The sequence below is a fragment of the Mobula birostris genome, chromosome 5 (assembly GCF_030028105.1).
Source record: "Mobula birostris isolate sMobBir1 chromosome 5, sMobBir1.hap1, whole genome shotgun sequence".
In the NCBI taxonomy this organism is placed as follows: domain Eukaryota; kingdom Metazoa; phylum Chordata; class Chondrichthyes; order Myliobatiformes; family Myliobatidae; genus Mobula; species Mobula birostris.
The window spans coordinates 30,021,900-30,038,504 of record NC_092374.1 but is presented as its reverse complement, the minus strand read 5'-3'; the positions used below and the strand labels follow the sequence as shown (position 1 = coordinate 30,038,504).

General features: G+C 40.9%; 1 protein-coding gene across 11 annotated transcripts in view; it reads left to right on the top strand.

Annotated features, from left to right (window-relative positions):
- Positions 1-16,605, top strand: part of LOC140197591 (sorbin and SH3 domain-containing protein 2-like) — a 369,773-nt gene that overhangs the window by 302,706 nt on the left and 50,462 nt on the right. For all 11 annotated transcript variants that reach the window (XM_072257764.1, XM_072257760.1, XM_072257763.1 and 8 more), the window contains one exon: positions 11,337-11,386. In XM_072257764.1, coding sequence (XP_072113865.1) covers positions 11,337-11,386 — 50 coding nt within the window. The remainder of the gene's footprint in view (positions 1-11,336; positions 11,387-16,605) is intronic.

Here is a 16,605-nt window from a genome sequence, read left to right as displayed (position 1 = left end):
CAAATGCTCATACTGATGGTCAAATACTTAAAGCATGTGCAACGTTTTTGTCAATAATTTTAACAAACCTAGATACTGGTTTTTTCAAATACTGAAGTTATGTAATTAACAAAAAACAACTTTTTTTCCTTAAGTATAGTTTATTCAGTGAAAATACATAAAGCTAAACAGTACATTCACATACATGTCATATCATCCTAATACAAAATTTATATACTGTATCAACATGGTATCAATTTTTCTTTCATATATGCTCTAGGAGCAACAAGTTGGAGAGTGTATAGGGCCCTTCGAGTGCATTTGCAGAAAGGTTTTAACCTGTGGTCTTTCCCCACAGAGGTTTTGCTGTGACGACAGCACACTCTAGTGTGTCCCTCAACATGTAGTCTGGACCTTGGAATGTGGTTATGCACTGGAAAAATTACAAGTTTCAGGCACACCAAAATATGTCTTTCACCAACTGCTTGAGGTAAATTCAATTGCATCCTTCCATAAACTTCTTCAACAACTGCACAATCCTGAAGCAGATGGATGACCCTTCAGTGGCACTGAGACTCCACTAATCATGAAGAACTGACAACGAGGGACCTTCTCAGCACGATCCAAGATTGTTTGCAAGTTATGCAGATGAGGCGTTCTGCCAAGTGATTTTAACAGAAGGCTGAAGCGGCCTACAGACAGGTTCAGCACATACTGAAGCAGACTGTATCTGATTGGCTTTTGGTCAAGGCAGTTCTTCTGCACAAGATTTCCTTTAAGGAACAGCATGTTATGGACCAACTGACTTAAATATTGCAGCAGATTGCCAGCTTCATCTCTGCAATGGTGAGGCAAAGAGAATCACAGCTCATTATTATTTGTATACCCAGAGTCTTAGCACAGCTTGATGTATCTCTGTGGAGATTTGTACATGGTGTTTCAGTGGATAGAACCCCTTTTCAATCATATGACCTGCACCACACATGACTTGGACTTGATGACCAGGTTCTTTTCCACGACTGAGAGGGAGCCCCAATCTCATAATCCCAGTTTCTGACTCACCTTAGCTTTATACTCCATCAAGATTCTTCTGATTCTCCACAATCCCTCACAAAGGGGCATTCAGCCCAATATATTTAGAGTGGAAGTTGATGGGTTCTTGATTAATGAGAGTGTCAAAGGTTACAGGGAGAAAGCAGGAAAATGGGATCAAAAGGGATAAAAATAAAATATCAGCAATGATGGAATAGTGGGCCGATTTGATGGGCTTAATGGCCTAATTCTGTTCCTATATTTTATGGTCTTAATATGGCGCTTGCTGAGGTTCACTCCAGTCTCTAAGAGCAGTAATAAGACCCTAAGGAATAGGGCCAGAAGTGTGTCATCCACAGGTTGAGCCTGCTCTGCTGATGCATAACAAATGCAAGTATTAGTCAACTGTTCAACCTGGTGTGCCTCCTTCGTCAGTCAATAAGATCATGGCTGGTTCTTTACCCTAACTCATTGAGTGTGTACCTTCAAGCTTCTCTACCTTCTTCCTGAGCATGTCCTGGTGGAGGTCCTTAATGATGGATGCTGCCGGTCCTTGAAGATGTCTTGGATACTACAGAGGCTAGTGCCCATGATGGAACTGGCTAATTTTACAACTCTCTGCAGCTTAATTTGATCCTGTGTAATACCCCCCTCCCCTGATAGTGATGCAGCTCTCCACAATACATATGTAGAAATTTGCAAGTGTTCTTAGTGATGTACCAAATCTCCTCAAACTCCTTATGAAATATAGCCACTGTCTTACCTTTTTTAATAGCTGCATCGGTATGTTGGAACCAGATTAGGTTCTCAGAGATATTGACACCCAGGAACTTGAAATTGCTCACTCTCTTCACTTCTGATCCCTCTATGAGGACTGGTGTGTGTTCCCTCATTTTAAAGTTTCTGAAGTTCACAGTCAGTTCTTTGGTCGTATTGACGTTGAGTTGACCGTTGCTGCGACACCACTCAACTAGTTGGTATATCTTGCTCCTGTACACCCTCTCAACATCATCTGAGATTCTGCCAACAATGGTTATATCATCAGCAAATTTCTGAATGGCGTTTGAGTTGTGCCTTGGAATACAGTCCTGGGTCTAACAAGAGTAGAGCAGTGGGCTAAACACATCCCTGAGGTGCACCAGTGTTGATTGTCAGCAAGGTGGAGCTGTTATTTCCAGTCTGCACAGATTGTGGTCTTCCGGTTATGAAGTTGAGAGTCCAGTTGCAGAGGGAGTACAGAGGTCCAGGTTCTGGAGCTTTTTGATTTGAACTGTAGGAATGATAGTGTTAAACACTGAGCTGTGGTCAACAAACAGCATCCTGACATAGGTATTTGTGCTGCCTGGGTAATTCAAGGCCACATGGATCACTGTTTGTCAAAGTAATATTTCCTCATAAAATGGCCAAAATGGCCTACCCCTTATTCACAACTGTGTGGCCTGGTAAATAGACTTCTTAGGGAAAACACTGCCCCTGCATCTAACCTGTCAAGTTTTTGGACAGTTTTATAGGTTTTTGTGGCATCTTCACTCATTCTTCTAAACTCTTCGACATACAGTCCCAATCCACTCAACCTGCTCTTAAAGAACACACTCATCATTCGTCATTAGTGAATTGAATTCTCACCGCACTCCCTCTGTAGCAAGTACATCTTTTCTTAGGACCTTAACTGTACACAAGACTGCAGCTTCACGGTTCACAAGACCTGTACAGTTGCAGTAGGATTTCCTTACTCCTGTAACCAAATCTTCCTTTAATAAAGGCAGACATATAATATGTCTTCCTCATTGCTGACTGCACCTGTGCGTTTCCTTGTACAAAGACAGCCACATCTCATTAACTCAGTCTCTTACTAGTTAACAAATGCGCTGCTTTACTCTTCGCCAGTGTTGTTGACCTCACATTTTTCTACATTGTGTTCTATTGGTATGTTTCTGTCCATTCATTAGCTTATACATATTGCCTTAAAGCATTTGTACAAATACCCCAGATTGGTATAATCAGCTAATTTGCAAATATAACGTTTAGTCCAAATTTTTTGATATAGATTGTGTCCATCTGAGGTCCACGCACTAATTTTGTAGTAGCCGGGTCATCACAACTTGCCAACAAGGAAAGGATCTGTTCATTTTCACGTTTTGCTTTCTGTCCGATTTCCACCTCTCAATCCGTGTACTTTGATAATAAATTTGGTTTGAACTTTGATGTCAGTATATCGTCACTATATTATCCTGTGTGGGACTTAATAAAAGCTTTCTGAAAATCCAAACACAGCACACCTAATGTGGTTTGCAAGTTATCTGTTCTAGTCATCACAGTAGCCTACTAGTTCCAAATGGTCACAATCTGCAAGCTAAAACTGGCTCTGAACTAGATGTGCTGGCATTGTTCACTTGTGACCAACATTAATGCTAAATTATTAACACTGACACTCCTTGAAAGTGAAGGAGTCAAACCTTACTTCAGTGTTGGGCACGTGAGTGGTTAAAGCGTTCGTCTAGTTATCTCAAGGTTGCTAGTTCGAGCCTCAGCTGTGGCAGCGTGTTTGTGCCCTTGAGCAAGGCACTTAATCACACATTGCTGTAGTCTGTGCGAGGAGTGGCGCCCCACATAGACTTCCAATCTGCGCCTTGTAAGGCATGAAAATGCCCGACGCAGGCCTCTCATGGTCTGAGTCGATGTTCCCTCCCCCCCTACTTCAGTCTTAACCAGTATAGTGATTCAGAGTTTGTGCTGATGACCTGAACATCCAGCCTTAATTTTCACCTATCAGCCAGTAGTTTAGTACAAAGTAGCCAGCCTAGTAAGGCTAGGAATGTGGTGATCCTGCCAATGTGATTTGAAAGAGCTTATTTAGATATCCAGTTTTCTGTGTGACACCCAGCCAGAGTGATCTGCTAGGGAACTGCTTGAAAGCTAATATTCTGAGATTTGCTTCTCCAGTGTCAAGGAAGTGGGCTAGGCATGGGAGTGATGATGTGGGGGAGGACAGCAGCCTGTAGGTAATCAGGGGTTCAGGAAGTGATCTGTCATAAACTTAATTGTGTGAGCATAATGAGATTGCCAGTGCTTTTTCCCTTACATGGGACAAGGTTTGCAATAGGAGTCAAGTTCTCTGCTCTCAGCAGACCTGATTCACATGCAGCCTGCTTCCTTTCTGCAGGTTCCATTAATCTTGGGTTAACAGCGGAAATGCAGTGGGATTGAAAGGGATGAGTGATTCTATTATTTTAACTATCTTGCACCAGGTTTGCGTATATAAAATCAGGTCCATAAGAACTAATCCCTCTTCAGAGTTTAAATTGGAATTGTCTTGTGTGCAAGATATCGGACCCTAACTATCTTTTGATCCAAGGAATTGCTAGTAACGAAATGCAGAGTCCTCCATTAAGAGAGAATCATTGCCCATCCTTCAAATATTTTTATTGGAGTGAAGAAACAGAAGTGTTAAACTATTTTGCAATGCCTGCTGCATTGGACATAAAAGATTAGTCAAGGAATGAAACCGTTAATGTCTTGACCAGTCAGTTCCTTCAGTCAAATATGGATGTGAATTGATCATTTCATTTGCTGCCATTTCTGCCTGCATAGCACTTAATGGCCAGATGCATGACATTAGTTAAGAACCTGCATTTTTCTGAGGTTGTGAGGAGGCACCATTTACTGCAAATTAATTTTTTAGAACAACCTTGGCAATGATGTTCTTTGATTTTCTTTTCACTTTTATGTTGGAAACTTTGCTCTCTGCTGTGTGGGAAGGAGTCAATTGGTGAGGAGATAAGCTGCTGACCTTACAGCTTTGAATCAAATGCAGAGGTACAATTTTGAATCTAATCCATTGTCACGTGGCAATCCATACAAAAACATGTCATTCAGAAGAGAGGGAAGAGCTGCCATGCTTGTCATCACTCTGACAATCAAGCATTTGCCAAAGTCCATGCATCCCAGAGGTTTACAGTACAGATCATTCCCAATTAAAGGAATGTCTTAACTGGCAATAATGCGAGTCCAGAAAAATAAATTTTTAGTCAAAATATTCCTGCCATTTGAATACTGAATGGTGTTTTCCCCTATAACTATTATTTACTTCCTGGTTAGGGTGTGCCATGTTGGTTGGTTAGGCTAGACTCCGCCCCCCCCCCCCCCCCCTGCTTACTGTTCATCTTTCTTTCTGATTTTCCTTTGTGCCAATTTGGCATTATCTTCTAAAGGCAGTTCCTCTTACAGTTCCAGTAACAGAATTGTTTGAAAATGGTAACCAGAAACAACTTGAATCTCTACTGATGGTAATGGTTGGTTAGACCAGAGGCAGAGTTAAAGGAGAACCTAATTTTTCTTCTTTCTGCCCTGACACTTTCGGAAAGCCTCAGGTGCTTATAAGCTTGCGAGTTAGAACAAGAGGTAAGCAAAGTGGATATCAAACATGCATACCCGTCTTCCACTTCTACCAGCCATCCACCTTACCCTTTCTGTTACCTCCACCTCCAAAACCATCCTGCCCTTGTTAAGTTAAATCGACTCTTGCAAGAACAACCACTTCTTACACTGCAAAAAAGTTGGTTATCCATGGATCCAAATATAAAACAGCTTGGCATGAACTTTTCCAGTTTATGCAAAGTCCTCTATTCCCTTACTACCTTGTTGCAGGGTGTATTGAGATATATCTGACACCTCACTTCATTGTTCAGTTGACACACTTAATACTTGAGAAAAATCTTTGGCATAGTCTTTCAGTAATGTTAGATGCTGCCAGCATCAAATTAAAATCCTGAATCCCGTGTCAGATGATATAATGGTAATGCAGTTCCATTCATTGTAAATTGAAATTGAATTAACTTTCATACTGTAGAGTAAACCGTGCCAAATTTGAAAAGCAATGTTCTAATCATGCAAGAGTACAAAATATGCCATTAGTACTTTGTTACAGTCTGACAATGATGAGTATTGAGCCAATAGATTCAAATATCCCTGGTCTTCCCAGTTGAAGTGTTCTAAGTAAAAATGCAAGCTGTCACAGATGCGGGAAGTAGAAATAAAACAGAAAAAGCTGACAATATCTATGGAGAGAAAGAAGCAGAGATGATGTGTTAGATCAATGTTTTTTCCATTATTTTGGCTTCTATCTGACTCTGTTGTTTCTGGGTGTAAGTGCATTGGTAGTGGTAGAGAGGGAACTACTTTCTTTTGATGTAAGGTATTAGCCAAAACAGTGACCTTTTATTTCCCTCTGTAGGTGCTATCTGACTTGCTGACTTCCTCCAGTATTTTGTGTGTGGTGATCAAAGCTTCCAGAATCTGCAGAATCTCTTGTGTTTACTTTCTTTATGTTGCTTCCTTTGTAACTCTGGCCCCAAAATTGCAAATCTCTGTGCAAGTTCTGTGCATAACGCTGGCATTGCTAATTCCCCCAAGGTTTTTGGTTAGGTATAACTGCTCAAAAGTGAGATCCGGAATTGGGTTGCAAACCTTTGTTTGAGCCAGAAAATTATCGATTGAAGTCATCCTCCAGAGCCTTGATTGAGAACTTACTCTATGCTGGCTCATATACTTACTCTATGCAGTGTCAAAGATGTACTTCTCCCTCCCCTCCCTCCACACTCTTACTCTGACTTTTCCCATTTATTTCCATTCCTGATGAAGGGTCTTGGCCCAAGATGTTGACTGTTTACTCTTTTCCAAAGATGCTGCCTGGCCTGTTAAGTTCCTCCAGCATTTTGTATGTTGCTCAAAGATGTACTGTCTTGTTGGATGTCCTACTGAGCAAAACTATCTGGCTTTCCTGAAGCAGTGTTTGGACCCAAAGCATTGACAGTATCCTTCTCCCCACAGAGAGTGCTCAAGCTGCTGGTTTCCTCCAACAGACTGTTGCTCATTATTCCAGCACCTACAGTCTCTTGTACCTCTGTCTGCCAATCTGTTGGATGTAAAAGATCCCATTGTACTACCTGAAGAAGGGGAAAGAATTTTCCCCAGTTTATCTGACTGCATTCAACATTCAATTAGCTTGACGAACATGAGTAAAACAAACTTAGCTATTTAAAAGCAGCTAATTGACCTCAAAATCCTCCTGAGGACATCAGGAGTGGAAATTGCTTCATTCATGCGTCATTGCTTGAAAACAGACAATAACAACAAAGATTAATGAGTCCTGATGAAGGGTCTTGGCCCAAAAAGTTGACTGTTTATTCCTTCTATAGATGCTGCCTGACCGCTGAGTTCCTCCGGTATTTAATGTTTGTTGCTGAAGGATTAACTATTGGTTTACATTTTCTCTATGTTGCTGACAGAAAGTTCTGAGGCTTTAAACATGTGAGTGGATTCCTTTCTGGAATTCCAGAAATATCCTTTAGCTTTATCATTTAAGTTGTTCTCTGAAGCTGTAGCAGCGTTCTAACTTCCTCAGTTTTTCAGCAGTTACACTGCAAAATCTGCCTGCTGAGCTTCTGCCAGGTTAGACGGGCTACAACTGCAGTAACTCAATGCAGTTCAATGCATTTGTGAAGGACAGAGCTGAATTTCAGGCCATGTACTGTCAAGCAAATATGCTAGTTTTTTCTTATATTTTAAATATTGAAGTAGTATGATTAATGTTAAATATTTTGTTTTATTGTTTGTGAATGTTTAGGCTTAGAGTTGGCTAAGCTAGGTGTCAAAGCCACACAGTGAATCAGGCTTTCCATTTAAGGTACAAGGTCCTCGTACTGTTCCGTTCAGAAGTGGCTTTAAAGACCGAGCCACTATCCGAGCAGGTGGGGAGGAGTGAGCAGGGGCAGGGATGCAGTGGAGCAGCTGGTGGGCATTCTTGACTTCCAGGAAGTTCTGGACCTAATAAAACTCAATATTTCATAGTTCCTGTCCTGGAAGCGAAATGTGTCTCAGTGTTCTCAATGTTCTCTCACTTCTGGATCTATTGATAAGCACTAGACTGATTTGTAACAATCTATGAACTGGGTGGCTTGTTCTTCTTTGGTCTGGTGTTGATTCTAGGTATTCTGTTTCTTAAGTTATATCCTCAGCGTATAGGAGGGAGATTGAAAATATAGCTGAGTAGTGCCGCAACAGTAACCCGTCACTCAGCGTCAGCAAGACAAAATAACTGATTATTGACTTCAGGAGGAGGAAACTGGAGGTCCATGAGCCAGTCCGCATCAGGGCATCAGAGGTGGAGCGGGTCAGCAACTTTAAATTCCTCAGTATTATCATTTCAGAGGATTTGTCCTGGGTCTAGCACATAGGCGCCATTATGAAGAAAGCACAGCAGTACCTCTACTTCCTTAGAAGTTTGCGAAGATTTGGCATTACAGCTAAAACTTTGACAAACTTCAAGAGATGTATGGTGAATGTATGTTGACTGATTACATCACAGCCTGGTATGGAAAGAACAATGCCCTTGAACAGAAAATCCTTAAAAGAGTAGCGGACACAGCCCAGTCCATTATGGGTAAAGCCCTCCCCACCATTGAGCACATCTACATGGAGCCCTGTCGTGGGAAAACAGCATCCATAAACAAAGAACCCACCATCCAGATCATGTTCTCTTCTTGTTGCTGCCATCAAAAAGAAGGTACGGAAGCCTCAGGACTTGTACCATCAGGTTCAGGAACAGTTATTACCACTCAGCCATCAGGTTTTTGAACCGGGGATAACCTCACTCAACTTCACCTGCCCAATCACTGAACTGTTCCCATAACCTAAGGACTCACTTTCAAGGACTTCATCTCATGTTCTCGGTATTTATTGCTTATTTATTTTTTTCCCCTTTTTTATTTGCATAGATTGTTGTCTTTTGCACATGGGCTGTTATTTCTCCTGTTGGGCGTGTCCTTCATTGATTCTGTTGTGTTCCCTGGACTTGCTGCGTGTGCTCGAAAGAAAATGAATCTCAGCAATGTATATAATGACATAGTATATATAGTTTGATATTAAATTTAGTTTGAACTTTGAATTTTACGTTTCTGCACTGGGGAAATGAAATTACAGAACTAGGTTTGATACATTACTAACCAACCATTTTACATTTAATAGCTAACTTTGCTGCTCCATTTTTTTCACTTAAAACTTGAGTAAGATGGAAAATTCTATCACAAGAACTAAATTTTTGTTCATGTATTCAGTTTTCATGATCAAGACTGGTACTTATTGCTCCCCTTTAATCATCTGAGAAGGTAGTGATGTGCCTCTTTCCTGAGCAACTTCAGTCATTCCGGTAAAAGTATTCCACTCTGCAGATAGGGAAGTACTTCTTCAATTTGCATTGATTAGCAATGATATCATGATGATATAGTGTACTTCCAGATCGTGACATTGTGCAACTTGAAGTAGAACATCTGCTCTTGTTCTCTTCAGTGATGAAGGTCATAATTTGAGGGGGGAGAAATTACCCCTTTCTTTCTTCCTTCCTTCTTTTTCCATACTCTATTCTTATTACTCGCTTACCCCCTTCTCCTTTCACCTGCCCATCACCTCCCTCTGGTTCCGTTCCCCTCCTCCTTCCCTTTCTCCCATGATTCACTGTCGTCTCCTATCAGATTCCTTCTTCAGCCTTTACTTCTTCCACCTATCCTCTTCCAGCATCTCCCTTCATACCACCCACTTTTCCTCTCACCTCGTCTCACCCATCACCTGCCAGCTTGTGCTCCTTCCCCTCCCCCACCTTCTTATTCTGCTTCTTCCCCCTTCCTTTCCAGCCCCGATGAAGTGTCTCAGCCTGAACTATCAACTGTTTATTCCCCTCTATAGATGCTGCTTGACTTGCTGAGTTCCTCCAGCATTTATGGTATATGGCTCATTTCTGTCATCATACAGAGCATTGAGTCATGTACAGCTGTTGAAGATGTTAGTGAGACTGCGCCTGCAATATTTCTGGCCATCATACTACAGGAAGGGTGTGAATTAGCTGGAGAGGGTGCAGAAAAGATTCAGAACAGTGTTGTCAGAAATGGAGTGTTTGAGTTATGAGGAGAGACTGCTTTCACTGGAGTGAAGGAGGCTGAGAGGTGACCTTATTGAAGTTGATAAAATCATGAGCAGTGCAGATAAAATGAATCATCACACAAAATGCTGGAGGAACTCAGCACATCAGACAGCATCTATGGAGGGAAATAAACAGTTGACATTTTGGGCTGAGACTGTGTGTGTGTGTGTGTGTGTGTGTGTGTGTGTGTGTGTTGCTCAGGAGTTCCAGCATTTGCAGAATCTCTGGTATTTATGGACCATCGCAGTCTGTTTCCAAGGGTAGGGGTAGGGGAGTCTAAAATTAGTGAGCATAGGTTAAAGTGAGAGGGTAAAATTAAAGGGAAACTAAGGGGTAGTTTTTTTCACACAGAAGGTGGTGCAGTATGTGGAATTCGTTGCCAAAGGAAGTGAAGGAAGGGGGTGCAATTATGTTGAAAGAAGTTCGAAGAGTTTCATGAATAAGAAAATTTTGGAGGGATATAAACCAATTTGTAGGTAAATGTAGGCAAATGAGGACGGCACCTGGGTCAGCAAGGTCAAGTTGAGCCAAAGGGCCAGTGTCTCTGGTGTATAATTATAGCAGTGTGACTCTGTGACCTTCACTACAGACTGCAACAATTTTTCAATTAATAGTACGTGTTGGTATATTGTGCTTTCAACTAGAATGAGGTCATTTATGAAAGGCCTTTATTAAGTTCAGAAAGGCTGTGTCTACTAATTCCCATTTTCACTACCTTTGTGAGTTCTTACAAAAAAGTATTATTTAACCAAGTTTGTTGGATTTGCTCTTTTTTTGTTGAAATCCATCGTTAATTTAACTGTTATAAAGGTTAGACTTATTGATAATCCTGGCATATAAATTCCCTCAACAATTCTTCAATGTTCAAAGTCTAACAGTTCATCAATATTTAGCTAGAAACTGTTAAGACAATGGATAGATATATTTATAATGACCGTTCAGATGACATTGGGCATCATGATTCTGTCAAGTGTTACAAGAAGTGTGTCAACAAGAATAGTTGTTGACAACAGGATGTGGACAAGGTCACCAACCAGAAACTTACATGCATTTTGCACTTGCGTTAATAAAGATTTTCCAGTTTGGGTGACGAATAATGGGATGATATTAAAGTTATTTGCCATCTCACAGTCATCCTGCGTGGCAGTTTAAGGTTAAGTAGAATTTCATGCCATGACAGCCATTTGTTGTTTGTGTTTTGTGTGATATATATTACAAGTGTGTGTATTAATCTAACTTTACATTTGCCTTCTAAACCACTGGAATAACAGATGCATTAGGATGGCTTTGCAGTGACTTCAGTTCTTTTGATGCAATACTAATCCTGTCTTTACACCTGGCTGTCTTGCAGACTTCGTTTTACAATCCAGCATTAGAAAAGACATTGGACAGATCATACAGGTAAGCTTCAGTAGATAATGTTATTTTATACTTCTCGGAATGGTGGCATAAAGGTTTAGACATTGTATTGCATTAATATGTTGTTATTCATATTTAATAAAATTATATTAAAGCTACATTATTTATCAGGAATCCAAGTACTAAAAATAAAACATGCTTTATTTCTTAAATGACATGGGGGGGGGGTCTCTAGTTTTTCCTTCAGATTGTGCATATGTACCCAGTTTTATAATACAGTTTAATCACATAAGAAGGATCTTTTTCCTGTGTCTATTGACTATAGAGTATAAAAGCCAGCAGTAAAATCAGCATATGTGGTTAAAATTTCAGGCCAAAGACCCTTCATTATAACTGGAAAAAAAAGTTAGTCTTGTTAGCAGAGAAGGTGGGGGAAGGCAATGGGTAGATCAAATGGAATTTCTCGAATAGAGCCGAATAATGACCTTATGGCATAGGAGCAAAATAAGGCCATTTGGCACATTGAGCCTGCTCCACCATTCTGTCATGGCTGATTTATTTTCCCTCTCAACCACATTCTCCTGCCTTCTCCCCATAACCTTTGATGCCCTATCAACCTCTGCTTTAAATATACCAAATGACATGGGCCTCTATAGCTGTCTGTGGCAATGGATTTCACAGATTCACAACCCTCTGGCTAAAGAAATTCCTCATCATCTCAGTTCTAAAGTGGCATCTTTCCATTCTGAGGCTGTGCCTCTAGTTCTAGACACTCCCACCATTGGAAACCTCCTCTGAATGCCCACACCACCTAGGCCTTTCAGTATTCAGTATTGGAATTCGTGAGTTTCCTTTTGGTACTCTGGTTTCATTCCACATTCTAAAGACCTACCGATTAATAGGATAATTGGTCATTGTAAATTGTCCTCTGTCTAGGCGAGGGTTAAATAGATGGGTTGCTGGGTGGTATGGCTCATTGGGCTGGAAGGGTCTAAATAAAAATAAATAAAACTGCTTATGATTAATGTAGCAATAAAGGAGTAGTCCTGCGGAAGTGTTTTGGCCGGAAATGTGGACTGTACTATTTTTCTAGATGCTCCCTGGCCTGCTAAGTTCCTCCAGCATTTTGAGTGTGTTGCAAGGAGCGGTAAAGCTGCTTTATCTGTGTAATGTGCTGCTAATGTTACACAGCCAAGGAGCTTGGCTGCTCCTCAGTGACTACATTGTATCACCTTATTTCTGTTCACAGATTGCCCTCTCCCATACTATCTACTACCTTGATTAACTCTTTTCTTAGTTCTGAAGATTCTTTGACTCGAAACTCTAACTTTCACTCTTTCCACAGATGCTGTCTGAGCTGTAGAGGTTTTCAGCATTTTGTTTTTCATTATTTCAGATTTATAGCATCTGCAGTTTTTAAATAAATTTTAGCAAGGACGAATTGACACAACTTTAAATTTTTAGAAAATTGATTAAGCCTTAACTAGAATATTGAGAGAGCTCTGGTTGCCACATTGTAGTAAGGGTGTGATTGCATGAGAGAGGGTGCAAGAATAAATTAACTGCAATTTCTTCCTGGGGTGGAACTTTTCAATTCTGGGGAGAGAAGTGGCACAGTGCTTTTATTTCCATCAATATTTTGCAATGTAACATTAATCCAGGTAATTGAACCTAATTTTTGAACATCATGGCATGAATGTTCATTAGATAATAGTTATTAATATCCTTTTAAATTATTTGAAAATGAATTAATGGAGCTCATAATTAACATAAATAGCAAACGATCATAATTTAGGGGTGGTACAATAATGTACTAGCTTGCACAGCACTGCACAGTACAGGCAAGCTAGGTTCAAATATTGCCTCCTGTAAGGAGTTTGTACATTCTCTGGAGCTCTGGTTTCTTCCCACAGTCCAACGATGTACTAACTAGTAGGTTAACTGGTCATTGCAAGTTGTCCTGTGATTTGGCTACAACTAATTCGGGGAAAGCTGGACGGCATGTCTCCAAAGGTTTGTTCCACGCTGTGTCTCAATAACTAAATCTAAACTTTTTAATGTACCTGCAGCAGTTCACTTATTTATGTTCCCCTATTATTTCAATGAAATAAGTGATTTTAATCATCTAAATATATATCACTATAAAAATTGTGAGAGATGTTAGTGATTTAATGTGTTTACTATTGCAGATTTTGGTTACTCTTTTCTGAATCAACACACTGAAGTCCCATTAATTCTTTGAGACAGAATCATTATGTAGTTAGTTGTATCTTCTAAAGAGTAATTTAAAATTTCTTCATTTTAATATTTTGTGATACAATGCTGTAAAGCTATTAGCACAGTTGCCTGTGGAATCATCTAAATAACATTTGCCTTTCCTACACTAACCACTGCTAATTAATAGTCAATTCTCTTTATCTCTTAAATTCTATCAATCTCTGTTTTTAATACACTTAATAACCAAGCCTCTACAGCCCCTTGGGTGGAAAAAATTATTCGCGTCTCCATTCTGAATTATGTACACTTTATTTTGAGATTGTGACTCCTGTATCTGCAGACAGGTTGGGTAGCATCTGTAGAAACAAGAACAGCTAGCATTTCAAATCAGAGACCCTTCATCATCAAGTCTAGTCTGCCGAGTGTTTCTACCATTATGTTTTTATTTCAGTACAGTAAGACACTGTCTGCTATCCGACTGAAAATTCCTTTTGGCTCATTGAGTGATGATTGCTGTGTTCCCTTCTCATTCAGCAGGGGCCTGGTTCCCAAATTCCCTTCTCACTCAGCAGGGGCCCGGTTCCCACATTCCCTTCTCACTCAGCAGGGGCCCATTTTTCACACTCCCTTCTCACTCAGCAAGGGCCCATTTTTCACACTCCCTTCTCACTCAGCAGGGGTCCGGTTCCCACACTCCCTTCTCACTCAGCAGGGGTCCGGTTCCCACACTCCCTTCTCACTCAGCAGGGGTTTGGTTCCCACACTCCCTTCTCACTCAGCAGGGATCTGGTTCCCACACTCCCTTCTCACTCAGCAAGGGCCCAGTTCTCACACTCTCTCCTCACTCAACAGGGGCCTGGTTTCCACACTCTCTCCTCACTCAACAGGGGCCTGGTTCCTACACTCCCTTCTCACTCAGCAAAGGCCTGGTTCCCACACTCCCTTCTCACTCAGCAAGGGCCTGGTTCCTACACTTCCTTCTAATTCACTGGGTCCCAGGATTGCACTTAACTGACTAGGGCCCCAGTTCTAATGCTTTTTTAAATAATTAATACCCTATTTATAACAGTCCCTTTAAACATACCAGATTCTCATAGAATCTCGTAGAATTTTTTGAGGATGTAACCAGTAGAGTGGATAGAGGAGAACCAGTGGATGTGGTATATTTGGATTTTCAAAAGGCTTTTGACAAGGTCCCACACAGGAGATTAGTGTGCAAACTTAAAGCACACGGTATTGGGGGTAAGGTATTGATGTGGATAGAGAGTTGGTTGGCAGACAGGAAGCAAAGGGTGGGAATAAACGGGACCTTTTCAGAATGCAGGCAGTGACTAGTGGGGTACCGCAAGGCTCAGTGCTGGGACCCCAGTTGTCTACAATATATATTAATGACTTGGATGAGGGAATTAAATGCAGCATCTCCAAGTTTACGGATGACACGAAGCTGGGCGGCAGTGTTAGCTGTGAGGAGGATGCTAAGAGGATGCAGGGTGACTTGGATAGGTTAGGTGAGTGGGCAAATTCATGGCAGATGCAATTTAATGTGGATAAATGTGAAGTTATCCACTTTGGTGGCAAAAACAGGAAAACAGATTATTATCTGAATGGTGGCCGATTAGGAAAAGGGGAGGTGCAACGAGACCTGGGTGTCATTATACACCAGTCATTGAAAGTGGGCATGCAGGTACAGCAGGCGGTGAAAAAAGTGAATGGTATGCTGGCATTTATAGCAAGAGGATTCGAGTACAGGAGCAGGGAGGTACTACTGCAGTTGTACAAGGCCTTGGTGAGACCACACCTGGAGTATTGTGTGCAGTTTTGGTCCCCTAATCTGAGGAAAGACATCCTTGCCATAGAGGGAGTACAAAGAAGGTTCACCAGATTGATTCCTGGGATGGCAGGACTTTCATATGATGAAAGACTGGATCAACTAGGCTTATACTCGTTGGAATTTAGAAGATTGAGGGGGGATCTGATTGAAACGTATAAAATCCTAAAGGGATTGGACAGGCTAGATGCAGGAAGATAGTTCCCGATGTTGGGGAAGTCCAGAACGAGGGGTCACAGTTTGAGGATAAAGGGGAAGCCTTTTAGGACCGAGATGAGGAAAAACTTCTTCACACAGAGAGTGGTGAATCTGTGGAATTCTCTGCCACAGGAAACAGTTGAGGCCAGTTCATTGCTATATTTAAGAGGGAGTTAGATATGGCCCTTGTGGCTAAAGGGATCAGGGGGTATGGAGGGAAGGCTGGTGCAGGGTTCTGAGTTGGATGATCAGCCATGATCATACTGAATGGCGGTGCAGGCTCAAAGGGCCGAATGGCCTACTCCTGCACCTATTTTCTATGTTTTCTATGTTTATTGGGAAATTTACTACAATAGAGTAGGGCATATTAAAAAAGGGAATATAACAAATGTAAAACAAGTAAGACTGCAGATCAGGAATCTGGGACAAAAATAGAAATGCTTTAAGAAACTATTGAATGTTTTGGGTCAGTTCTGGATGAGTTCTGAAGAAATATTGACTCGTGTCTTATTATAGATGCTGCCTGACTGGCTAAGTTCTTCCAGAACTTCTGTTTTTGCATTAAAATGGTATTGGTGAATTAATATTAAATAACATCCAATGGTCCAGAAAATCTGCTAGTAGAGCACTACCAAGTCTCAAGCATGATGTATTTTCAGAGTTTTACTTTATTGTGCTGACTTGCTCTGAACCTTCATTTCAATATTCTTCAGGAAAGTCAGAAGTATTTTGAGCAAGTTTACTCCAGAGAAGTTTGACAAACTATGCAATGTGAGGTAGACTCAAAACTGATCCCAAAAGGGGTCATTTTACTCATTGAAGATCCTCTGACCTTGAACTATATGGGCCCTTATCATAGAATTCATTCTCAAATCAGCTTACCATGTCTAGGTGCACCTTCAGATTTAACTCTTTGACTAAGCTTTTGACCACTTTCCTGACTATTGCTTAGTGCCCAGACTTTATTTAATAGTCTCCTGAAATGCATAATGTTTTCTTTCTGTACTGCATGATAGAA